This window comes from Chlorocebus sabaeus, chromosome 12 (genome assembly GCF_047675955.1).
Source record: "Chlorocebus sabaeus isolate Y175 chromosome 12, mChlSab1.0.hap1, whole genome shotgun sequence".
NCBI classification, from domain to species: Eukaryota; Metazoa; Chordata; class Mammalia; order Primates; family Cercopithecidae; genus Chlorocebus; species Chlorocebus sabaeus.
In genome coordinates this window covers 34,398,781-34,425,999 of record NC_132915.1, presented here as the reverse complement: position 1 = coordinate 34,425,999, position 27,219 = coordinate 34,398,781, and the positions used below count along the sequence as shown (strand labels likewise).

The window sequence follows — 27,219 nt, the reverse complement described above, 5'->3', positions numbered from 1 at the left end:
TTCATGCCGCATGCTGTTATTCTTACAAGGCAAATCCTCTAGGGGTCCCTGTCACAAGTTAATTTGGTAACAGATAATCCTCTATGTTCTCTAACCGAAAGAACCAGATTTCTATCCCAGGTACCTCAAGACAGCATCCCTACTTCTTTTTTCCGGAGATTGAGGCTAAGGCCTATGCCTCCCTGTGAACCAGTAGGATTTTTCTGAAGAAGCTTTGAACCTGACTAAACGCACATGCCTATATGCAACACACAAACGTTTCACCACATATTTGATTGCCAGCTAAATGCTAGCCCCCGGAGTACAGTGGAAAGCAAGAACAGACGCAGGCCCTGCCTTCATGAAGCGGGGGTCTCAGGAAAGAGGTCACACGCCCACAAATGGAAACAGGTCGATTAACACCGTGAAAGAGATGAGAGGGGGTTTCTGTGAGGGAGACGAAGCTTCATTAACAACCCGGCAAACAAGAACGGGAAACGCAATCCAGGTGGAGGGAGCAACACCTTTTAACGTACGTTATCAGGTCACAGGGGTCCTATGCTCTCTCGCTTAGTGAGGAATCTCCCACTGGGGAACGAAAGAAAAATGAATCAAACCGGAGGGTGGCGGCGTAGTGAGGGGATTTTGGCTTTCATTTTAGGAGCCAGGGCCTGCTACCTTCGACCACCTGAGACCCCTGGGAGGGCGGGAAAGCCTCGGCGCCGCCAGCGCGCGCCTTCCCTTGTCGTTCTCGCGAGGCCCCCACGCGCTCGGAATTCCGCAGGGTTTGTGCGCGCGGCTCGGCCTGGCGCAGGCGCAGAGAGGGAGCAGGGTCAGGCCGACCGCCATTGCACAACGCGGAGGACTCGCCTGCGGTCACAGGAATGCCGAGACTCTTCCGCTTGTGCATGCTGTGGCTTGGACTCTTGCTGGTTCGGTTTTCCCGTGAACTGAGCGACATCAGCAGTGCCAGGAAGCTGTGCGGCAGGTACTTGGTGAAAGAAATAGAAAAACTCTGCGGCCATGCCAACTGGAGCCAGTTCCATTTCGAGGAGGAAACCCCTTTCCCACGGTTGATTGCACAGGCCTCGGAAAAGGTCGAAGCCTTCAGCCCCTACCAGTTCGAAAGCCCGCAAACCGCTTTCCCGGCCCGGGGAAGAGGCACAAACCCAGGTAAAAATCTAAACCGAAGGCATGTTTGTTCACCTCTGTAGATTTCTTATTCCTGTATTTGCTTTGCCAGAAGGTAAGCTTCCCCAGGAAGTGGAATTTGTGCCTAGTATACAGCTTTTTAAAAAAATTGTAAAAAACAGTGTATTGAAAATATACAAAACTTCAGCGAAGCGCTTTTTTTTGTTTGTTTTTTAAACTTAGAGGAAATAAGTGTACACTTGTAAGTCTACAATTTATGTAAGAATGTTGTTCCTTTCAGGAGTGCCTGTCATCTGGCAAACTCCTTTTTGTCCTTCAAAGCCCAACTTAAGTATCATTTTCCCTGTGAAGTCATCATTGACCTTTTCATATCCAATAGCTCCATTGTCCTTTCTACCACAGTATCTAGCACATAGTTCTATTTGACTGTCGTCACTGGCTACAGAATCAGCCAACCTTGTAGAAGATAAAAATGCAGAGTACCTTGTTCAAAAAAGCAGGAAAGGGCCATTAAAATAAAGGTGGTAAAATATAAAACTGTTTTCTTTACTTGTTCATATTCCCTGGTCACGCACCAGAAGATAGGCCTGGTTCATTCTATCAGGCTTCATTTAAAAGTTGACGTACTTGTATTTCATTCACTTACAGTGTCAAAGGTAAATTTATTGAGAATTTCTACTACAACAACGGAACATTTAAACCAAGTGCAAGGCCTGTGTGACTACACAGGTTTCAGTCCCATGAAGTCAGCCTTATGTACCATACTATATTATAGGGACTGTTTCATGCGTATTTTTGTCTGAAATGCCTGGCAGATGGCCTAGCACGTAGCATGTGTTTAATATGTGTTGAATTTATACTTAATGCTTTCAAGCAGTCTGCAGGAAGAATATTCTTGTTTCAGATTCATTGGTATCATCTTACTATGTTTTTACATTTGTGACTTAACAATATTTTAGTCCCAATATGATTTGCCATTTTAAAAGAAATTACACTTTGTTTATAGTCTATCCATAGGAAGAAAATTACTGCCTTTTACAGTAATTCAGTTTATTTGATTCGGACAAAGGTTGCAAAAGGGAATATTTCTGAAATTAAGGAAATGAGTAAACTATCATGCCAAAAAGAGACCCTAATGTAGAGTACTGGAAAAAGTCAAACAGTGCACATTGTAGGCACTCATTAACTTTTTTGAAATAAATGAATACAATTTATAAAATCACTGTTGCTGAGAGAATGAAAACTTTTAAAGACAGAAACCATGAGACTGATTCTTGATCATTTTCAAACTGACCGTCAAACTAACCCACATACAAACCTCACCTTGTCCTTCTGTTAGAATGAAGTAAGTGTCTCTCCCCAGTCTTCTACTTTTACTTTAGTTCAGTGACTCTCACGCTTTAATGTGCGTATGAATCATTTGGGAATCCTGTTAATTTACAGCCCCTGAGTTGGTAGGCCTGGGTGGGGCCTGAGATTTTTCATTTTTAACTAGCTCCCAGGTGCTGCTTGTTGGTGGCCCACACTTTTGAGTAACAAGGTCCAGCTTTCTCTCTCTCTCTTTTTTTTTTTTAACTCCTCTTTCTTATTCTTTTCTCCCAGGAGTGGAAGGAGAGCCTTCCCTTTCTGCTTTATGTTGGGTGGGCATTTCTCTTACATCAAATACTGTGCTCTCACTACCTGTGCTATAATACTGTAGTCAAAATTTTATTTTTAGACCTCCAAGCTTGAGGCTGTTATTTAGATAGAGGTTGGAATGCCTTTTCTCAACAAAGTGCTCTAAAGACAATTTTCTTAATAAAAATGTTCAACTTTAAAACTCAGCTTGTTAATGATCCCTTTATTTTAGGTATTATTCACACTCCCCTGGAAGAATAAATGTCATTAACAATGAGCAGGGAGCTGCAATGAAACAAGACTTGTAGAAAATAAAAATGTGTCTGACAATATTTGAAAATTGTTATACACACAAAACCTGCTACTATGGAAACTATGTAAAAGACAATTTGCTGAAGTGGAAATACGGTGTAGCGGTAAAACCACAGTTGTATTGAAATATGTAGAGGAAGGAAAAATGAGTTAGGTTATCAATATGAATTGTATTATTTTAAAAATTGTTAATCTATAAGGGAAGATGACATTTATTCTGTCCTGTTAATTTCTAGGAAATAATTTAGAAGTTGCAGAGATGTATGTGTTTCTAATATAGAATACATAATTATGCTGTCATTTTTATATATGAATGTGGCTGGAAAGTTGGTTACTTTTTATTTCGCTTTTACCAGCAGGACAAGTTGTTGTGTTAAATCAAGTCAGTTGTCTGAAATTTTAATATTCTGATGATCTATTTGAGTCTGACACAGAAAAATATAATTTGCTACACCGCTATTAAAAAATGCTTTTTTTCAAAGCTACTCATACATAACTTGAATCTGTAATTGTGTGCTTCTTGTTAATGGACCCTGAAGGTGGAGGCAGTATCTCCAAGACCTACCCATAATGTGGCACCATGAAGTTGACAACATATTTCTAAATTACGACTGAGTATTGTGCTTCCCAGATATTAGTGCCAGGTGAAATCGTTAATGTTTCAAAATCAGCTTTTCATAATCTGTAACCTCTATTCCAGTTAGATTAATCATATTCTCATATTCTTGGTCTTCATGTCACATATTCTTGGTTTTTTTTTTGTTTGTTTATGTTTCAGATATCACAACTAATCTGTAAAGGGCCTTTCTCTTTATATATTAGTTTAACAAAATTTGAGTGCTTATTATGTGTTAGGCATTTTTCTTGGTGCTTGGGATGTTAAACAGTGAAGGCTCCTACCCTCATGAAGCCTACAGAATTGTAAAGATAGACAATAAACATAAGTAAATTATAATTTACAGAAGATGATTGTCCTCTCTTAGCCCCTTTCTGCTCTTCCATTCTCCTCCTCTCATTGACAGTTGTTGTTATGTGTTCATTATATATTTTTTGTCTGTATACGTTTTTGCAAATTATGCTTCTTTCCTGTGCGTATGTTTTTAAGATATATCTAAATGGCATTTAAGATCTACATCTTATTGTTGCCATGTGAACATTTAGTCCATTGCTTCTAACTACTGCGTAGTACTCATGTGCATACCTCACATTTTACTGATTTATTCAATTGTGAACACCTAATCTACATAGCCTTGAACTCCCTACCACTATAAATAACACTGCCATGAACATCATTGTATGTGTCCCCTTATGAACCTAGAAGTGTTTCTGGGATACACATCTAGAGTGGAATTACGGTGTCATGAAGTGTGTGTATGTTTAATTTGCTTGAGGAGTGTCAGATTGCTCTTCAGAATGACTACACCAACGTATAGTTGTACCACTAATCCTATGTCCTCATATCTATGTCAACAATGAGCATTATACAGTTATTAACTTTTACCAGCGTAATAGACATAAAATGACATTATATGTCTATTTTAACTTGCTCTGGGTCTGAACATCTTTTCATATATATGTTAGCCTTTTGGATTTTCTCTTAAAATTTCCTGTTTATATATTTTGCCCAATTCTTGTTGGAATTGTTATCATTTTCCAATTGATTTGTAGGAGTTAATCAAATCTAGATACAATAATAACTAGTTGTTGGTTTTAGATGTCACAAATGTGTTCTCCCATTTTGACATCTGTCTATTGGTATTGCTTGACTGAAAGCCTTAACTTTTATATAATTAGGCAGTAAGTGTTTTGCCTTATGTATTAGAGGTCCTTTTCTGTCCTTCTGTTAACTTTTCAGTTTTACTTTTCACATTAAGTCCTTAATTATTAGGCCAGTTTTTAGTTCTGGTGTAGATAGGAATATTACCTCAGTTTCTCAATAAGTCTTATTTTTCTCTGCATAGGGAGCTAGTTTTCTGAACACTTTCTACTAATCAACTATTTTTCTCACTAATTTGTGGGATTACCATTATTGATAAGTTTGAGCTTCCTATTTTAATTGGTCATTTATTTGACCTTGTATCATTACTATTTTTGATACTGTGACTCTATAGGATGTGATTTATCTGGCAGGACAAGTCTTCAATGTTTATTTTTTCCCTTAGGATTGACTAAGCTAAATCTTCAACCTTTATTCTTTCATATATATTTAAAAGGATGCTTATTGAATCTCTTTTTTAAAAATCCACATGGTATTTTATTTGGGATGCATGGAATATTATCGGGGGAAACTGCCCCCAATATTTCAATGTAGGTTCTGTTTTCCATAAGTGTTGGCCAGCTGAGAAATAAAGAGAAAGAGTACAAAGAGAGGAATTTTACAGCTGGGCCACCAGGTGTGACATCACATATTGGTAGGACTGTGATGCCCGTCTGAGCCTCAAACCAGCAAGTGTTTTATTAAGGGTTTCAAAAGGGTAGGGGGTATAAGAACAGGGAGTAGATCACATGCTTCAAAGGGCAAAAAGCAGAACTACTAATAAGGGTCTAACAAAGATCACATGCTTCTGAGGGAACAGGACAAATGGCAAAAGCAGAACTACTGATAAGGGTCCAACAAAGATCACAAGGCAAAGGGCAAAAACAGAACTACTGATAAGGGTCTATGTTCAGTGGTGCACGTATTGTCTTGATAAACATCTTAGATAACAGAAAGCAGGATTCGAGAGCAGAGAACCAGTCTGACCATAGATTTACCAGGGTGGAGTTTTTCCCCACCCTGGTAAGCCTGAGGGTACTGCAGGAGACCAGGGTGTGTCTCAGTCCTTATCTCAGCTACATAAGACAGACATTCCCAGAGCAACCGTTTATAGACCTACCCCCAGGAATGCATTCCTTTCCCAGGGTATTAATATTCCTTGCTAGGAAAAGAATTGAATGATATCTTCCCTACTCGCACGTCCGTTTCTAGGCTCTCTGCAAGAAGAAAAATATGGCTCTTTTCACCCGACCCCGCAGGCAGTCAGACTTTATGGTTGCCTTCCCTTGTTCCCTAAAAATTGTTTTATTCTGTTCTTTTTCAAGGCGCACTGATTTCATGTTGTTCAAACAGACATGTTTTACAATCAATTTGTACAGTTAACACAATTATCACAGTGGTCCCAAGGTGATGTACATCCTCAGCTTATGAAAATAACAGGATTAAGAGACTAAAGACAGGCGTAAGAAATTATAAAAGTATTATTTGGGAACTGATAAATGTCCGTATTAAAATGAAATCTTCACAACTTATGTTCCTCTGCTGCGGCTCCAGCCAGGGTCCCTGACTTCCCGCAACATCTCTCCCTTTTTATATAAATGTGTCATGGTGATGAAGGCTTGTTCGTTCTCCCGGTTTTGACGCCGGATTCTTTGACTGGTCCAGCGCACTAAAAACAAGTTGATTAAACAGAGAAACATGATTCCAAAATTTACTACGATGGAGCCCCCAGTAGACTTAATCCAAGTTGTGGGGTTTAGTCCAGAAAGACTTTCTGCCACCCTATCTAACGCCTCAGCTCCAGGCACAATGGGTAAATGAGCTTGAGAGGCTTCAAAAATTTGTTTCTTTAACTTAGTTATGTCCAAAGATAAATTATCTTCCCTACCTAGAAGGTGTCCTTTGACCATTTCCCATGAATAGTCAGTCTCATTGTAGGAATATGGTGTGATACAGAAATCAAAAGTATTCCAGTCGCATTGCATTTGCTTGCAATGTTCAAGACTCATTAGCCAGTCTCCAAGCCAAATAACAGACTGTCTTAAATCATTAATTTGATTAGCTAATATTTGATCGATGCCCTGCTGAGAATTCCACATTTGGGTGGAATTGTCTTGCCATTCCTTAACAAAATGAGCCGTTTGAATAGATTGGTGTAATGCCACTCTGGCAGTGGTGGCCAGTGCAGTCACTGTAATTAGGTCCATGATCACAGCAATTAAAGTGAAAACAAATCTCTTAGATCTTTTGAGAATTTGTTGTAACACGTTGTTAATTAAATGTACTGAGGGGGAATATTCCCAAGGTCTGGGTAAAGTTACCAGTATCCGGATTCCTTCTTAAGCTTGAAACAACATTACAGTTTTCCTGAAGTCAAAATGGGAGTTAACACAAGTGTATAAATGACAATTAATGCATTGGACAGTTTGATTTTTCGTCCAAATTTTGATATTTCCCACTAACAGCATGTAAGGAGGCTTAACACAACTCTGCATAGGAATGGTCAGGCTGGAGGTAAACAGAGCAGAATGTTTGAATCTACATTGATACTGAGGGAGAGGAGCGGCAGTGGCAACACCCAATGTTCTCCACTGTAAAGAAGCAATCCGAGGTGCCTGGGGATGCCAAAGAGGTAGAGGGGCATACCTGGGTCGAAAAGAATTATAAGGCCAATTGGAGTCCCATAAAGGAGGATCGGCATCAAAAAGAGGGTAAGAGTTCAAAGGGGATTTATCATGGGGTTCAGAATCACGTACGTGAGGGGCGATAGTGGGGACAACAGACAGAAAAGCTTCCAATTCCCATACTCGCAGTCCGGACATGGCAATAGCCAATTTCCACAGTTCTGGATGTTCTGTACTCAGAATGGGGAATATCATATGAGGCCTTGGTGGGGGTGGGGGGGTGCGCGGTTAATGCCATTATCTTCCCGTTTTAAGGGAAAGAACGAGCTGAACCTTCTATGCAAAGTAGGATGATGATCCTTGTCCTCCCAATAAGAAATAAAATAAGTAGCCTCCAGGCATTCCTTTCAGCCAGAGGAGCAACTGGTTTTTAAATAGCCCTTTAGTGCCCAGTCTACTACTAAACCATATGAGTCATTTTTAAAATACTACTGCATGTGAACTAACACAGTCTTCACAAATTAAAGTTTTAGATAGGCTCTCAAAATTTTTAGAACATGGTTTTCCTACAGGTTTATATTGAAAATATGGGGATCTCCTATTACTCCACTTTTCATTTGTCTTAAAGGAGAAAGGGAGAGACCGGGGACCAAATGTCCCCATCCCCCTGTAGCTAATCTCTCTGGAAGATAAGCAGCCCAGACTTGAGTTTCTAGATGGATACAACCAGGTGCATGTCTGAGGGACAGATGAGGGTATTTATAACCCACAGTAACATTAAATGCAATGCCTTCTTCTCCTGGTTGAGCAGGGCAACGGTCATCTGTAGCTCCAGGCATCCACACACTATTGTTAGTATACCTTTCTGCAGGAGCATTCATCCAGGTGAGAGGTTGGATAAGTGGAGGAAAAGGCACATAAGCCCAATAAGAATAATTTTGTGTAGCAGGTAAATCAGTTTGAGGGAAAACTGGTGAGACAAAGTGTAAGGAAGAGAATTATTAAATAAAACCTATTGTAAGCGAGATCTAGTGCTGAAGGAGGAACAGAAGAACAGGGGGATATTATTTTCAGGCTAGTAGAAATGGTGAGATTTTTTAGGTTCATAAGGAGAAAAAGGGAATTAGGAGAAGTGGGATTAGTTAGAGGGGTCTCTGTTGCCATTAGGGAGGATTGAACCAGACCCATTTTGATTTGGTGTGCCAGTTTATGAGGAGTTGGCACAGATCTCACCAGGTATGAGGGTGGTCTCTGATGCAGACGTCTCTTCCCTGTGGTTTTCATTGTCAGTATTCACACGAAGTTTAAGTCTTTTAGTGGGCACCCAGACAGGGGATTGATGATCTCCTGGTGAAACATAAGCATACCCTCTTCCCCACATTTTAATTGTTCCAGGTTCCCAGGTATTGGTTTGGGAGTTTTTCCATAACACTGGCTTGCCTTCATTTAGGGAGAATATTTTTGCCTGTATAATGGCGTTCAGCTGCATTCAGAGTATTGTCTTCAGGAACATTTAGAAAGTTTAAACAATGCTAAATGTAATTGAGGTAAATTTTGTCATTGGAAGCAACACATGGCCGTTTTACACTCACGGTTCGCAATCTCACAAGCTAACATATGAAGGAGAAAACCTTGAGCGTGCTCATCAGAGACAGATTTTTCAACAGCATCTTGTAATTTAGCCAAAAAATCAGGGTATAATTCATTGTGACCCTGTTTAACAGTGGTGAAAACAGGAGCTTGGCCCGCGGTGTGTAATTTATCCCAAGCTCTCATACACACCTTTGTTACTTGTTCCGTGGTGAGAGCATCAAAGCCTAATTGGGCAGTAGTGTCAGAGTAATATCCAAGCCTGTGAGCTGAGCCTGAGTCATTGGAATGCCATCAGCCTGATTTAGCTGAGCCTGCAGATGGGCCTCCTCTGACCACCAGGTACAGAATTGTAAATGCTGAGATGAAGTTAGAACAGCTTTTGCCAAAAGGTCCTAGTCTAAAGGAAGCAAAATGACCTCAGTACAAAGAGTCTGTAATACCATTTTAGCATATGGAGAAGTAGGACCATACTGAGTACAAGCATCCTTGAATTCTTTTAAAAAGGTAAGATTGGCACATATCAACACACTTGTGCTCCTTGAGCATTGGGAGGTTCCAGTGCGACGGGATAAGCCCATGCCTCTAATCCACTTGTTTCTTTGTTCTGGTGTAATAAGTGTTGCATGGTAGTTTCAAGAACAGGCACATGAGACAGAGTCGGCATAGAAGTGACAGGAAAAGTATGTGTAGATAAGGGAAACTGAGGTTGAGGAGGTCAGACCGGTATGAGAGTGTGAGAAAGGGGCATTGGGGGAGAAGAGGCAGATGCATACTGATGATTATTGTCCCAATCCTGTGCAACCAGAATGGCAGGGGCATCCATGTGTGAAGAAGGGTAGAGGAGCAGGTTGAGTGGATGGCAAAGTGACCGGTTGAGGGACCGAAATGACAGGAGGGTGAGGGGCTGTGGAGGATGGGGAAGGGCCTGCAGAATTACAGGTAAATTGTAGTTTGGTCCCGGAGCCATTAGATGGCTCTGGAGGCAAAGGCTGCAAAGGTTTGAAGAGGGAAGAGTTAGCATAGTTGTGGTCCCGGGCTGTCCAAGTCAGGGCCATGGGAGCTACAAGTTCCGGCTCTTTGTGAAAAGAAATAAGGTCATCAGGGGGTGACGTTAAGCCAAAGTCACCGGAGTTAGATATTGAATCCTCAATATCGTCAGGTCGGGGAGGAGTAGGTGAAGGGAGAGGCTGAGCACATAACGAAGGCCGAACGGGAGAGGAAACCTGAGAAAGAGGTAGAGGGTTGCCAGATTCAGAAAATTGTAACTGCAGGGGATCTTGGGATTGGTATGTCATTAGGATGGCACGTACCAAGGCCCAATCACTCCAAACAGTGACAGGAACATAATTCCCTGTTGGGACCGGTTCCTGGAATTTTGTACCAACACGATCCCATAGTTCCACATCTAATGTTCCCTTTTCAGGAAACCAAGGACAGTGTTCCTCCACCACCCTGAATAAGGTGACCATATTTTCCATGGGCTCTTGAACTCCTGCCTGTTTTAACAGGAGGTTAGTATAGCAGAGATGAGCATAATGTTTAGATTCTTCATGACCCATAGTTACCCTGGACAATACACAGACAGCTCACCAATTGTCAGGGATCCAAACAAGCATTTCTGTGTACTGGACTGATGAATGTTTCTAGGCTCTCTACAAGAAGAAAACTATAGCTCTTTTTGCCCAACCCCGCAGGCAGTCAGACCTTATGGTTGCCTTCCCTTGTTCCCTAAAAATCGCTGTTTTTCTGTTCTTTTTCAAGGTGCACTGATTTCATATTGTTCAAACACATATGTCTTACAATCAATTTGTACAGTTAGCACAATTATCACAGTGGTCCTGAGGTGACGTACATCCTCAGCTTACGAAGATAACAGGATTAAGAGATTAAAGACAGGCATAAGAAATTATAAAAGTATTATTTGGAAACTGATAAATGTCCATATTAAAATGAAATCTTCACAATTTATGTTCCTCTGCTACGGCTCCAGCCAGTCCCTCCGTTCAGGGTCCCTGACTTCTGGCAACATAATGTATACACTAATTTGAAGAGAATTGACTTCTTTTTTTCCTTCACCTTTTAAGTTCAGGTGTACATGTGCAGGATGTGCAGGTTTGTTACATAGGTAAATGTGTACCATGGTGGTTTGCTGCACAGATCATCCTATCACCTAGGTATTAAGCCCAGCCTCCATTAGCTATTCCTCCTGATACTCTCCATTCCCCCAGGCCCCCTCTCAGGCAGGCCCCATTGTGTGTTGTTCCCCCGCATGTGTCCATGTGTTCTCATCATTCAGCTCACACTTACAAGTGAGAACATGTGGTGTTTGGTTTCCGTTTCTGCATTAGTTTGCTGAGGATGATGGTTTCCAACTCCATCCATGTCCCTGCAAAGGACATGATCTCATTCTTTTTTTTATAGCTGCATAGTACTCCATGGTATATATGTCGAGTTTTCTATATTCAGTCTATCATTGGTGGGCATTTAGGTTGATTCCATGTGTTTGCTATTGTGAATAGTGCTGCAGTGAACATATGCTTGCATGTATCTTTATAATAGAATGATTTATATTCCTACACCCAATAATGGATTGCTGGGTCAAATGGTATTTCTGCCTCTAGGTCTTTGAGAAATCACCACACTGTCTTCCACAATGGTTGAACCCCACCAACAGTGTAAAAGTGTTCCATTTTCTCCACAACCTTGCCAGCATCTGTTGTTTTTTAACTTTAATAATAGCCATTCTGACTGGCATGAGATGGTATCTCATTGTAATTTTGATTTGCGTTTCTGTAATGATCAGTGATGTTGAGCTATTTTTCATGTTTGTTGGTCACGTGTATGTCTTCTTTTGAGAACTCTCTGTTCATGTTGTTTGCCCACTTTTTAGTGGGGTGGTTTTTTTTCTTGTAAATTTGTTTAAGTTACTTATAGATGCTGGATATTAGAGCTTTGTCAGATGGATAGACTGCAGAAATTTTCTCCCATTCTATAGGTTGTCTGTTCACTCTCATGATACTTTTTTTTTTTGCTGTGCAGAAGCTCTTCAGTTTAATTAAATCCCTTTGTCAATTTTTGCTTTTGTTGCAATTGCTTTTGGTGTTTTTGTCTTGAAATCTTTGCCTGTGCCTATGTCTTGAATGGTATTGCCTAGATTTTCTTCTAAGGTTTTTATGGTTTTGGGTTTTACATAAGTCTTTAATCCATCTTGAGTTAATTTTTATGTAGGATGTAAGAAAGGGATCCAGTTTCAATTTTGAGCCTACAGCTAGCCAATTCTTCCAGCACCATTTAATAAATAGGGAATTCTTCCTTCATTGCTTGTTTTTTTCAGGTTTGTCCAGGTTGTAGGTGTGCGGTGTGTGGTTTTGAGTTCTCTATTCTGTTCCATGGGTCTATGTGTCTGTTCTTGTACCAGTACCAAGCTGTTGTGGTTATTGTAGCGTTGTGGTATAGTTTGAAGTTGGGTAATGTGATGCAGAAAACCACAGAGATGGTGGCTGCCTCTCCCCACAGGAGCTTTGTCCCAGAGTGAGATCAGAGCTCTGTCTGTATAACCCTGGCTGGAGTGGCTGAAGCCTCCACATGGAGGTCCTGCCCAGTGAGGAGTAATGGATCGGTGTCCTGCTTAAAGAAGCAGTCTTTTCACAATCTGCCAAAGCAGCTGTACTGCCTTCTGGGGAACCCTTTCTCATGCCAACTGGCAGGCTGGAACAGCTGAGTAAAGGGAACTGCAGAGATGGTGGCAGCCCTTCCTCCCCAGGAGCTCAGTCCTAGGGAGAGATCACATCTCTGTCCCTGTGACCCTGGCTGGAGTGGCTGCAGCCCCCACAAAGAGGTCTCGCCCAGGGAGGAGGAATGGATTGGGGTCTCACTTAAAGCAGCAATCTGAGCGTGGTGGCTCACGCCTGTAATCATGGCACTTTGGGAGGCCAAGGCGGGCAGATCACTTGACAGGAGTTCGAGACCAGCCTGGCCAACATGGCAAACTCTGTCTCTACTAAAAATACAAAAATTAGCTAGGCATGGTGGCACGTGCCTGTAATCCCAGCTACTCGGTTGGCTGAGGCAGGAGAACCGCTTGAACCTGGGAGGTAGAGGTTACAGTGAGCTGAGATCACACCACTGTACTCCAGCCTGGATGACAGAGTGAGACTCCATCTCAAAAAAGAAAAAAGAAAACATTCTGGCCACAGTCTGACACAGAGCTGTGCTGCACTGTGAGGTACCTTCCTCCTCTGGACTGTTTGGATTCTCCAAAGCCGGGAGGCTGAAATGGCTGAGTTGACCTTTCCCAGAGATGGCGGCTGCCCCTCCTCCCAGGAACTCTGTCCCCTTTCAGGCAGACTCCAGCTTTTGCCTTGGCTGGCTGGAATTCCAAATCAGGTCTTAACTTGTGAGGTAATGTGGAAGTGGGATGTGCAGAACAATGGCTTGGCTCCCTGGATTCAGCCCCCTTCCTTGAGATATGCACTGTTGTATCTCCCGCCTTGCCAGGATGCCGGGGCCAGAGTCTGTAAAACTCCTGGGCCTCGGTGTGTGCCTGAGCGTCTGCTCTGCTGAGACTCCACACAGCTCTGTGTATCGAACCCAAGGCCCTAGTGGCATGGGCTCATGATGGGATCTCCTGATCTGCAAAGATCAGGGATCAAAGATGGGATTTCCTGATCTGGGTTTCAGAGATCTCTGGGAGAAACGTGGTTTCCAGGGCAGGGTGAGGCAATCACTCACCACTTTCCTTGGCTGAGGGTGGGGTTCCTTTGGCTCCCTGCTGTTCTCTGGTGGGCCATTCATTGCTCCACCCTGCATTTCTTCATTCTTTTTGGGTCAAGTCATTTGCCTAGTCAGTCCCAGTGTGAGAACCTGGATATTTCGGTTGAAGGTGCTGAATTCACTCTTTTATTCCTCTCCCTGAGTGCCACGGATCACAGCTGCATCTAATTGGTCATCTTGTTCCCCTCCCCACTATTGATATCTTTATTACATAAAGCCATCCTAATCAAAGTCATGAAATTACTTATATTCTATTAGGATTTTAAAGTTTTCTTTATGGAAACTTTTATGGTATCGGGCAAGTTCATGCTTAATAATTTTTTTTTCCGCTATTGTAAATACCTGTGAATTATATTTGTTAGTTAGTGACTTGGCTAGAGAAATGCAATTTACTTTTATAGGTTGATCTTTATCCAGCAACCATGCTGAACTATCTTCATAGTTCTAATAATTTGTTGATTCTGTAGGTTTTTTTTATCATTTGAAAATGATAGTTATATCACTTTCTTTCTAAACTTATACCATTTTTTTGCTTCAATTTCTTGTGTTATTCCCAGGCTTAAAGGGCATACATTTAAATATCTCCATTAGGTATGATGTTTGTAGGTTTATGCTATATAATCTTCACTAAGGTAAGGAAGCTTGCTAAGATATTTTTTTTAATCATTGTAAATAGGGCTGTACTTTATTAAGGTCTTCTTTTGGCATACTTTTGCATAGTCTTACGATTTTTTCTTTTATTAAGTAAGCAAATACTCATTGGGTACCTACTAAGCACCCAGGCACAACTTTAGATTCTTGGGAATCTATCAGTGGACAAAACAGACAAAGATCAAAGGCTTTATGGAGTGCTCTTAAGTAATAAACATAATAAGTAAATATTAGAACGTAGTAAGAGCTACAGAAAAATGAAAAAACAGTATAAGGGAGATAAACAGAGCAAGGAGTTGAAAAGTAGGGTATAGTATTAAACAGTGTGGTAAGGGTAGACCAATTATTGAAAAGGTGAGATACGAGAAAAGAAGTGGTAAGGGAATTAGCCAAGCAGATATCTGAAGAAAGGACATTCACGCAGAGGAAACAGTGGAGCAGATACCCTTCTGCCTGATGTATACAGGGAATACCTAAGAGGCCAAGTGTGGTTGGAGCAGAGAAAGTGAGGAAAGTAGTAGAAGATAAGGTAGAAGAGGTAATAGGCAGACATGATAAAATAGAGTATTTTAGGCCAGTAGTCCCCAACCTTTTTGGTACCGGGAACCAGTTTCATGGAAGACAGTTTTTCCTTGGACCAGGAAGGGAATGATTTTCAGATGATCCACGTGCATTACATTTATTGTGTACTTTACTTCTATTACTATTACATGATAATGTATAATGAAATAATTATACAACTTACCATAATGTAGAATCAGTGGGAGCCCTGAACTTGTTTTCCTGAAACTAGATGGTCCCATCTGGGGGTGATGGGAGACAGTGATAGATAATCAGGCGTTAGATTCTCATAAGGAGCATGCAACCTAGATTCCTGGCATGCGCAGTTCACAATAGGGTTCACACTCCTATAAGAATCTGATGCTGTCCCTGGTCTGACAGGAGGTGGAGCTCAGGTGATAATGCAAGCAATGGGGAGCAGCTGTAAATACAGATGAAGCTTTGCTCACTCCCCTGCCAACTGTTCACCTCCTGCCATGTGGCCTGGTTCCTAACAGGCCATAGACCAGTTCAGTCCCCAGGGGTTGGGGACCCCCTGTTTTAGATCATTTTAAAGACTTTGTTTTGGGGTGATGCAAGGAGTCATTAAGATTTTTTAGCAGAGAAGTGACATAATTGACATTTTAAATGGATCACTCTGGCTACTGTGTTGAGAATAGACTGTAGAAAGGCAAGAGTAGAAACAGAGACTTGTTAGGGAGGGTCTTAGATAAGGATGATAGAAGTGGAGGTAGTGAAAACTTAAATTCTAGTTATACATGGGCCATATTTGATGTGAGATATGAGGAAGATAAATCAAGAATGACTCCAAAACATTGTTGATTCTAAAATTTTGTATATGGAACACTTGGAAGGATAGGATTGTCATAAATGAGATAGGAAAGGCCTCAAAGTGGAACAGGTTTGGAAGACAGTATCAGTAGTTCAGTTTTGGACATGTTGAATTTCACGGCGTTTTTAACAATGTTGAGTTTGAAACATTAATGTGGAGGTGTTGAGTAGGAAATAAGGTATATAAATCTGGAGTTTGAAAGAGTAATCTTGTTTGCAGGTAGAAGTTCAGGAGTCATAGGTAGATACATAATTTTTTGAGCCATAAAACTAGAGGAGATCACCAGAAGAGTAAGTGTACGTAGAAAATAGTACTAAGAACTGAGTCCTCAGAAACACCAACATTAAAAAGTTGGGGAGTGAGAATTGTAAAGGAGACAGAAAAGGGACAGCTACTTAGGTTGGAAGAAAAGAGAGTGTGGTGCTGTGGAAACCAAATGATGAAAGTATATCGGGAAGAGGTGTATTTGATAAATCAATTAAGATGTGAATGGCTGTTGAATTTAGCAATATGTTTGTGACCTTCATAAGAGAAGTTTCGGTAGAGTGATGAAACAAAAGCCTGATTAGAGTGGGTTTAAGACAGTGAGAGAAGAGGAACAAGTTAGTAAATATAGAAAACTCTTATCAAGGAGTTTTGTCACAGAAAAGAGAAAATAAATACGATGGTAGCTGGCAGGGTGAGTGGGGCCAAGAGAAATATGTATGGGTTTGTGTGTGTGTGTTTTTGTAAGTGGAAGAAATAACAAGTTTTCTGATAAGAGTGATTCAATAGAAGTTAAAAACTGATGAAGAATACAGAGAAGGATTGCTGGAATAGTGTCCTAGAGTGGGCAAGAGGAGATGAGATGTAATATGTAAGTGCAGAAATTGGCTTTAGAGTGTATAGTTCATCTGTAGAAATAGGTAGAAAGGGAGAGTATATGGGTGTACATGTTAAGAGATGAATTTAAAAATTTGGCAAAGGGAGTTGATGCAAGTTCTTTTTCAGATTGCTTCAATTTTCTCCTGAAGTAGAAAGCAAATCCAGCTGTGAGTGAGGATGGGAGTCTATTAACATGGTAAACTACATTGATAGATTTTGTGATCTTGACCTATCCGTGCATTTCTGGGATGAACCCTTTCATTCTTTTTTTTTTTTAAATTTTATTTTTAAGTTCAGTGATACATGAGCGAGATATGCAGGTTCATTACATAGGTAAATGTGTGCCATGGTGGTTTGCTATGCCTATCAACCCATCACCTAGGCATTAAGCCTAGCATGCATTAGCTATTTTTCGTAAATGCTAGCCCTCCAACCCCACCCTCTGACAGGCCCCATTGTGTGTTATTCCCCTCCCCATGTTCATGTGAGCTCATTGTTCACCTTCCACTTATAAGTGAGAACTTGCGGTATTTGGTTTTCTCTTCCTGCCTTAGTTTGCTGAGGATAATGACTTCCAGTTCCATCCATTTTCCTGCAAAGGACATGATCTCTTACCTTTTTATGGCTACATAGTATTCCATGGTGTATATGTACCACATTTTCTATATCCAGTCTATTATTGATGGGCATTTGGGTTGAATTCATGTCTTTGCTATTGTGAATAGTGCTGCAATGAACATACGCATCTTTGTAATAGAATGATTTATATTCCTTTGGGTATATACCCAATAATGGTATTTCTGGGTCAAATGGTATTGCTGGGTCAAATGGTATTTCTGGTTCTAGATCTTTGAGGAGTCACCACACTGTCTTCCACAATGATTGAACTAATTTACATTCCCACCAACAGTGGCAATTAGTTCCTATTTCTCTGCAACCTCAAAAGCATCTGTTGTTTCTTGACTTTGTAATAATCGCTATTCTGACTGTTGTGAGTTAGTATCTCATTGTAATTTTGATTTGCATTTCTCTAATGATCAGTGATGTTGAGCTTTTTTTCAAATGTCTGTTGGCCGCATGAATGCCTTCTTTTAAGAAATGTCATTTCATGTCCTTTGCCTGCTCTTTTTTTTCTATCTTTTGAGATGGAGCCTTGCTTTGTCGCCCAGGCTGGAGTGCAATGGCATGATCTCAGCTCACTGCAACCTCTGCCTGCTGGGTTCAAGCAGTTCTCCTGCCTCAGCCTCTCCAGTATTTGGGACTACAGGCACACGCTACCATGCCTGGCTAATTTTTGTACTTTTAGAAGAGATGGGGTTTCACTACATTGGCTAGACTGGTCTCAAACTCCTGACCTCAGGTATCTGCCCACCTCGGCCTCCCAAAGTGCTGGGATTACAGGCGTGAGCCACTCACTGCACCCGGCCTGCCCACTCTTTAATGGAGTTGTTTGTTTTTTCTTGTAAATTTGTTTAAGTTCCTGTAGATTCTGGATATTAGACCTTTGTTAAATGGATAGATTGCAAAATTTTTCTCCCACTCTGTAGGTTATCTGTTGACTCTGATGATAGTTTCTTTTGCTGTGCAGAAGTTCTTTAGTTTAATTAGATCTCATTTGTCAATTTGGGCTTTTGTTGCAATTGCTTTTGATGATTTTGTCATGAAATCTTTGCCCATGCCTATGTTGTGAATGGCATTGCCTAGATTTTCTTCTAGGGTTTTTATAGTTTTGGTTTTACATTTAAGTCTTTAATTCAGCTTGAGTTAATTTTTCTATAAAGTGTATGGAAGTGGTCCAGTTTCAGTGTTCAGCATATGGCTAGCCAGTTCTCCCAGCACCGTTTATTAAATAGGGGATCCTTTGCCCATTGCTTGTTTTTGTCAGGTTTGTCCAAGATCAGATGGTCATAGATGTGCAGCCTTATTTCTGAATTCTGGAACAGAAATTTTATTGGTTTATGCTGTTTTGGTTACTGTACCCTTGTAGTGTAGTTAGAAGTCCAGTAGTGTGATGCCTCCCTTCAGCTTTGTTCTTTCTGCTTAGGATTATCTTGGCTATTTGAGCTGTTTTGGTTCCATATGACTTTTTAAATAGTTTATTCTAATTCTGTGAAGAATGTCAATGGTAGTTTGATGGGAATAGCATTGAATCTATAAATTACTTTGGGCAGGATGACCATTTTCACGATATTGATTCTTCCTATCTGTGAACATGGAATTTTTTTTTGTTTGTGTCCTCTCTGATTTCCTTGAGCAGTGGTTTGTAGTTCTCGTTGAAGAGGTCCTTCACTTTCCTTGCTAACTGTAATCATAGGTATATTCTCTTTGTAGCAATTGTGAATGGGAGTTCGTTCATAATTCAGCTCTCTGCTTTCTTGTTCTTGGTATGTAGAAATGCTGGTGACCTTTGCACATTGATTTTGTATCTTGAGACTTTGCTGAATTTGCTTATCAGCTTCAGAAGCTTTTGGGCTGAGACGATAGTGTGTTCTAGATGGGGTGTCTATGTTTGCATGTCATCTGCAAACAAAGACAATTTGGCTTCCTCTCTTCCTATTTGAATACCTTTATTTCTTTCTCTTGCCTGATTGCCTTGGCCAGGACTTCAGATACTATGTTGAATAGGAGTGATGAGAGAAGGCCTCCTTATCTTGTGCCAGTTTTCAAGGGGAATATTTCCAGCTTTTGCCCATTCAGTATGATATTTTGCTGTGGGTTTGTCATAAATGGCCATTATTTTGAGGTATGCTCCATCAACACCTGATTTATTGACAGTTTTTAACATGAAGGGATGTTGAATTTTTTGGAAGACCTTTTCTGCATCTATTAAGATAATCATGTGGTTTTTGTCTTTAGATATGTTTATGTGATTAATTACATTTATTGATTTTGTGTATTTTGAACCACCCTTGTACCCTGGAGATGAAGCCAACCTGATCATGGTAGATAAGCTTTTTGATGTGCTTCTGTATTTGGTTTGCCAGTATTTTATTGAGGATTTTTACATTGATATTATTCAAGAATATTGGCCTGAAGTTCTTTTTGTTGTTATATCTCTGTCAGGTTTTGGTATCAGGATGATGCTGGCCTCATAGAATGAGTTAGGGAGGAGTTTCTCCTTTTTGATTGTTTGAAATAGTTTCAAAAGAAAGAATATCAGCTCCTCTTTGTATTTTTGGTAGAATTCAGCCGTGAATCCATCTGGTCCTGGGCTTTTCTTTGGTTTGTAGACTATTTATTACTGCCTCAATTTCAGAACTTTTTATTAGTCTGTTCAGGAATTCAACTTCTTCCTGGTTTAGTCTTGCAGGGGTGCATGTGTTCAGGAATTTATCCATTTCTTTTAGATTTTCCAGTTTATTGGCATAGAGGTGTTTATAGTATTATCTGATGGTTATTTGTATTTCTGTGGAGTCAATGGTGATACCCCCTTTATCATTTTTATTGTGTCTGTTTGATTCTTCTTTCATTTCTTTATTAGCGTAGCTAGTGGTCTATTTGATTAATTTTTCAAAAAAAAAAAAACAGCTCCTGGACTCACTGATTGTTTGAAGGGTTTTTTGTGTCTCTGTCTCCTTCAGTTCTGCTCTAAGCTTGGTTTTTTTTTCTCTAGTTTTGGGGTTTGATTGCTCTCGGTTCTCTAGTTCCTTTAGTTGTGATGTTATGGTGTCAATTTGAGATCTACCTTTTTGATGTGGGCAGTTAGTGCTATAAAGTTTCCTGTTAAGACTGCTTTAGCTATGTCCCAGAGATTCTGATACATTGTCTCTTTGTTCTTTGGTTTCAAAGAACTTCTTGATTTCTGCCTTAATTTTACTGTTTACCGAGGAGTCAATCAGGAGCAGGTTGTTGAATTTCCATGTACTTGTGTGGTTTTGAGTGAGTTTCTTATTCTTGAGTTCTAATTTGTTTGTGCTGTGGTCTTAGAGTCTGGTTGTTACGATTTCAGTTCTTTTGCATTTGCTGAGGAGTGTTTTACTTCCAATTATGTGATGTGCCTTGTGGTGCCAAGAAGAATCTATATTCTCTTGTTTGGGGTTGGAGAGTTCTGTAGATATCCATCAGGTCCATTTGATCCAGAGTTGAATTCAAGTCCTAAATATCTTTGTTAATTTTCTGTCTCAATGGTCAGTCTCATGTTGACAGTGGAGTGTTAAAGTCTTCCACTATTATTATGCAGGAGTCTAAGTCTCTTCGTAGGTCTCTAAGAACTTGTTTTATGAATCTGGGTGCTCCTGCATGTTTGCATATATATTTAGGATAGTTAGCTCTTCTTATTGAATTGACCTGTTTACCATTATGTAATGCTCTTCTTTGTCTTTTTTATCTTCGTTGGTTTAAAGTCTGTTTTGTCAGAAACTAAGATTGCAACCTGTGCTGTTTTGTTTTCCATTAGCTTGGTAAATTTTCCTTCATACTTTATTTTGAGTCTATGTGTGTCTTTGCATGTGAGATGAGTCTCTTGAATTCAGCACACCAATGGATCATGACTCTTTATCCAGCTTGCCTTCTGTGTCTTTTAATTGGGGAAGTTAGCCCATTTACATTTAAGGTTATTATTGTTATGTATGAATTTGATCCTGTCATCATGATGCTGGCTGGTTGTTTTGCAGACTTGTTTATGTAGTTGCTTCATAGTGTCACTGGTCTGTGTACTTCAGTGTGTTTTTGTAGTGGCCAATAATAGTTTTTCCTTTCCATATTTACTGCTTCCTTCAGGAGCTCTTGTAAGGCAGGTCTGGTGGTGATTAATTCCCTAAGAATTTGCTTGTCTGAAAAATGTTTTATTTCTTCTTTTCTTATGAAGCTTAATTTGACCAGATACAATATTCTAGGTTAGAAATTCTTTAAGAATATCAGCTTGGTGCAGTGGCTCATGCCTGTAATCCCAGCACTTTGGGAGGCCAAGGCAAGTGGATCACCTGAGGTCAGGAGTTTGAGATCAGCCTGGCCAACTTGGCGAAACCCTGTCTCTACTAAAAATACAAAATTAGCTGGGCATGGTGGCACATGCCTGTAATCCCACGGACTTGGGAGGGTGAGGCAGGAGAACTGCTTGAACCCTGGAGGCTGAGGTTGCAGTGAGCTGAGATGATGCCATTGTACTACAGCCTGGGTGACAAGAGTGAAACTCCATCTCAAAAAAAAAAAAAAAAAAAAAAAAAATCAAATAAATATTGGCCCCTAGTCTCTTCTGGCTTGTAGGGTTTCCACTGAGAGGCCTGCTGTTAGTGTGATGGGCTTACCTTTATAGGTGACTCGACCTTTCTCTCTGGCTGCCTTTAACATTTTTTCCTTCATTTCAACCTTGGAGAACTGATGATTATATGTCATCGGGCTGATCCTCTCATGGAGTATCTTACTGGGGTTCTCTGGATTTCCTGAATTTGAATGTTGGCCTGTCTTGCTAGTTTGGGGAAATTCTCCTGCATGGTATCTTGTAGTGTGTTTTCCAACTTGTTTCTGTTCTCCCCATCTCTTTCAGGTACCCCTATCAGTTGTAGGTTGTCTTTTAACATAATCCCATAGTTCTCAGAGGTTTTATTCATTCCTTTTCATTCTTTTTTCTCTAATCTTGCCTGCCTGCCTTATTTCAGCAAGATAGTCTTCAAGCTCTGATATTTTTTCTTCCACTTGGTTTGTTCAGTTGCAGACTTCAAGCTTGCATTTGCATCATGAAGTTCACAGGTTGTATTTTTCAGCTCCTTCAGGTTATTTGTCTTCCTCTCTAAACTGGTCATTCTTGTTAAACAGCTCCTGTAATGTTTTATCATGGTTCTTAGCTTCTTTGCAGCAAGTTAGAACATATTCCTTTAGCTCAGGGATGTTTGTTATTATCCATCTTTTGAAGCCTACTTCTGTCAATTCACCTATCTCTGACTCAACCCAGTTCTGTGCCCTTGCTGGAGTCATGTTACAGTCATTTGGAGAAGATTGAGTTTCCAGCATTTTTGCATTGATTATTTCTCATCTTCATGGGTTTATCTACCTTTGATCTTTGAGGCCAATGACTTTTGGATGGGGTTTTTGTGAGGTCTTTCTTGTTTATGTTGTTGTTGCTCCCTGTTTGCTTTTCTTTTAGCAGTAGGGCCACTCTTCCATAGGGTTGCTGCAGTTTACTGGGAGTCCATTCCAGACTTTATTCACCTTGGTTTCTTCTGTCCCTGGAGGTATCACCGTGGAGGCTGCAGACCAGCAAAGATGGCAGACTGCTCCTTCCTCTGAGAACTTTGTCCCAGAGGGGCACTGATCCGATGCCAGTGGAACAGTCCTGTTGGGAGGTCTCACCCAGTTTGGAGGAATAGGATCAGGGACCCACTTAAATATAGCAGTCGGCTGCCCCTTGGTGGAGCGAGTGTGCTGTGCTGGGAGAAATCTCCCTCTCCAGAGCCAGTAGGCAGAAAAGACTAAGATGGCTGATCCATGATAGCACAACCAACCCCCCTCCTAGACCCTCTTCTCAGGGATATCAGAGTTCTATCCATAAACCCTCCACTGGGGATGCCAAAATTCCCACAGGGAGGCCCTGCTCTGTGAGGGGGAATGGATTGGAGTCCCACCTAAAGAAGCAGTCTGGCCACAAACTGTCCCAGCTACTGTGTTGTGCTGGGGAACTGCTCCCCATCCAAACTGCGCTGGCATCATGGTAAGGGAAAACAGTGAACTGGAGACACAGTAATGGCAGCCGCCTCTTCCCCCAACCAGGAACTCGTGATCTCAGTGCCTGCCCACCCGAGCAGCCATTATCAGTCTGCACAGCTTAATGCTTGGAACCCAAGGCCCTGGTTCATGAGGGGAGCTCCTCATCCCCAGGTTGCAAGAATTCATGGGAAAAGCATGGTTTTCAGGGAAGGGTAGCACAATCCCTCTCTGCTTCCCTTGGCTGGGGAGGGGAGCTCCCTTTGCCCCATGTGGCTCCCAGGTGGGCCCTTGCTCCACTGTGCTTTTCCTTGCTCTCTGTGAGTCACACCAACCTCCTAGTCAGTCCCAATAAAAGAACATTGGTAACTCAATTGAAGATGCAAAATCCACTTGCCATTTTCGTCCTTTTCAGTGGAAACTGCAGAGCAAAGGTGTTTCTATTCAGCCATCTTGGCTGCTCCCCCGAACCCTTTCTTAATATATTTGTAAAACATGTTTATGGATTCAGTTAACTAATAATATTTAGGAGTCTGAAATCAACATTTTAAAGTGAAATGAGTTTTTAAATATTTTAAAATCTCATGTTGTTATCTAGTTTTGGAATAAAGATTATGCCAACTTCATAAAATGAGCTGGGCAACTTTTGCTCTTTTTCTGGAACAACTTGTATATGATTAGTATTTCCTGTTTTTTAAAAATAGGTGGAACCATCCATATATGTTTTTTTTTTTGAAGGTGATAACTGACTAACCCTTTTCATTTCTTTGAATATTGTTGGTACATTTAGGTTTTCTGTGTCATCGTGTACCAATTAAGGCATCTTGTATTTTTCTAGGAATTCATCCATTTAATCTTTATTTTTAAATGTATAAGCATTCATAATATTTATTTTAAAACTTTAAAAATATTATGTTTTAAATTAAAACAATATTTTAAAAATTTAAAAAATATTTGTTAAGATATTTGCTTTAAAACTGTATCTACTTATTTCTTTTTTTCTGCTGTATTTTGTTCATTTCCATCTTTTTTGTTCCTGATTAGTCTGGATAGAGTTCTTATTCTTTTAAACAAGCAACTTTTTAATTAAATAAAAAGTTATTAAAGAGTGCTCTAATAGGCCTCTAACTGCAAAGGACATAGATGCACCTAAATAACCTCAAGATAAAAGGGGATAGTAGTTATTACAAAAAAAAAAAAAAGGTATAGAAGTGAACCTAGAAAGACTTGGTAAAGCCTGGGGAATCATATTAGCTCTAAAAAACAAAAGCAAAAAACTTCTGCCTTCGTCTCTCTCTCTCTGAATGTTTTCTTTTCTATGTTCCTTTATGATTTTAGCTTGTCATGACAAACCTCGTAGAATCCTTTTAGCTTTGGCTCTCACTCATTTTTTTCTTGTTACTTATTCTAGTTTCAAACTGAGGAAATCTAATTGGGTCGATTCATGTTTTTCATATGACATGGCTTGCTAGCCATTGTGACAGATTGGTTTCTTTGGGGTCAGGTGCCAACCTCTAGTTTGTTCAACTGTGGCTAGAGGATAGAGTCACATGGTTCAGAATATGGCTGCCTAAGAGCTGGCACTACAGTAGAGGCTATTGGCAAATATATCCTCCTAGAAGGTACTGTGTATGAGCAAGGGCCATAATGGAAGCACAATAAGTCTTCAGATAATTACCTTCTGGAGTTATTTTGGTTTCCATTATCCAGTATTGCTAAGTGAGTTAAGAGCAATATAACAGTGACAATCAGTTCATTGTACCTAGAGCATATTACCACTTCTCTATTTCTTTATTAAAATAAAGAACAAAATGGTTTCTACTGCTGTTATAAGATGTGCATAAGAAGACAAATGATAAAATTTGAAAATGGGCAAAGGATTTGAACAGACATTTCTTCAAAGAGGATATGTAATAAGCATATGAAAAGATGCTTAACATCATTAGCCATGAGGTAAATGCAAATCAAAACTACAGTGAGATACCACTGTGCATCCGTGGGGATAATTACAATCAAAAAATGGAAAATGTCAAGTTTTGATGGGGATGGGGAAAAATTGGAACTCTACTATATTGATGCTGGGATTGAAAACTTGTGCAGCTGTTGTGGAAAAGTTTGGCAGTTCCTCAAAATGTTAAACAAAATTATATCATACAGTGCTCCTTCCATCCCTAGGTTACACCCCAAAGAATCCAAAACATATGTTCACACAAAAACTTGTATGTGAAAGATCATAGCAGCACTATTTTTTTTATTTTTTGAGACAGTCTTGCTCTGTCATCTAGACTGGAGTGCAGTGGAGCTATCTCAGCTCACTGCAACTTCTGCCTCCCGCGTTCAAGTGTTTCTCATGCCTCAGCCTCCCAAGTACCTGGGATTACAGGAGTGCACCGCCACGCCTGGCTAATTTTTTGTGTGTTGGATGGCGAAACTGGTAGTGAACTCCTGACCTCAAGTGATCCTCCTGCCTCGGCCTCCCAAATTGCTGGGATTACAGGCATGAGCCACCATGCTGGGCCATCAGCACTATTCATAATGACCAAAAGTGGAAACCACTCAAATGTCCGTTGATAAATGGATAAACAAAATGTGGAATATCCACACAATGGAAAATTATTTAGCCATAAAAAGATACATGCTACAATGTAGGTGAACCTTGAAAATACTATGCTAAGTGAAAGAGACCAAGCACAAAAGGTCATGTATTGTATGCTTTCATTTATATGAAATATACGGAATAGGCAAATCCATAGAAACAAAGTAGATTGGTGATTGCCACGGAATAGTGGGAGAGTGAAATGGAAATGACTGCTAATGGACATAGGGTTTCTTTTTGGATACAGATGTTCTGGAATTAGATATATAGTTTCACGACCCTGTGAATACACTAAAACCCACTGAATTGTATACTTTAAAATGACTAATTTTATGGCATGTGAATGATATCTCAACTTCATTTGTTAATACAAAATGTACAAAGGCGTACAGCCTTTTTATAGGAAAACACTATATCTGCTTTAATTAAAAATAAATATTGCTTTTGAATAACCATACTTTCCATTCTTTATTTAAAATGTGATTTTTTTAAATAATTAGCTGATTTTACTGATCAAATATTAAATTTTCATCTAAAGGAAGATTTTAATAAAGGAGCATTTCTTTTCTTCTCTCTCAACAGTGTCTACTTCTGCCTCTTGGGAAGAAGCAGTAAACAATTGGGAAATGCAGTCACTACCTGAGTATCAGGATAAAAAGGCATATTCACCCCTTGATAAGGAAAGAGAATTTTCTTCATCACATAATATCAATCTATATATTCATGAGAATGAAAAATTTAAGAAGAAAAGTAGAAACAAAATTAAAACCTTAAGCAATTTGTTTTGGGGGAATCATCCCCAAAGAAAACGCAGAGGATATTCAGAAAAGTGTTGTCTTACAGGATGTACAAAAGAAGAACTTAGCATTGCATGTCTTCCATATATTGATTTTAAAAGGTTAAAGGAAAAAAAATCATCACTTGTAACTAAGATATACTAACCATTATAGAAATTTTTCTAACCTAATAAAAGCTTAATACATTTATTTTACTCTATTTTTATTTTTTTGTAATTGTGCTTATAAGTGACATGCTGTGAACAGTGTCTGAATGCACTTGCAAGCACTTAACCATACCTTACAGTGGTAATAGGAATCTTAGTATTTTATTTGGTGACCCTGTTGTTTTCCTTAGTTTTCATATGCTTTTTGAAGATGTTTCTGGAGGTGGTTTGACCCATGCAGACATCTAAGACTTACCTGTTCACTTGTCATTATCATTGAAACTCTCTTAAACTGTATTTTAAGAAGGATTATGGAACCTTCTGCTT

At 40.0% G+C, this 27,219-nt stretch overlaps 1 protein-coding gene across 1 annotated transcript; it reads left to right on the top strand.

Annotated features, from left to right (window-relative positions):
- Positions 1-826: 826 nt before the first annotated feature.
- On the top strand, positions 827-26,935 carry INSL6 (insulin like 6). The gene is made up of 2 exons (XM_007969340.3): positions 827-1,152; positions 26,532-26,935. Exons 1-2 carry the CDS (start codon positions 864-866, stop codon positions 26,888-26,890), a joined length of 648 nt encoding a protein of 215 aa, XP_007967531.1. The 5' UTR covers positions 827-863; the 3' UTR covers positions 26,891-26,935.
- The last annotated feature ends 284 nt before the right edge of the window (positions 26,936-27,219 follow it).

Excerpts from the sequence above, each read along its gene's own strand:
- INSL6 (XM_007969340.3), top strand. The coding sequence starts at position 864 with ATGCCGAGACTCTTCCGCTTGTGCATGCTGTGGCTTGGACTCTTGCTG. Across the intron at positions 1,153-26,531 it reads GGGAAGAGGCACAAACCCAG|TGTCTACTTCTGCCTCTTGG; the intron begins GTAAAAATCTAA and ends CTCTCTCAACAG.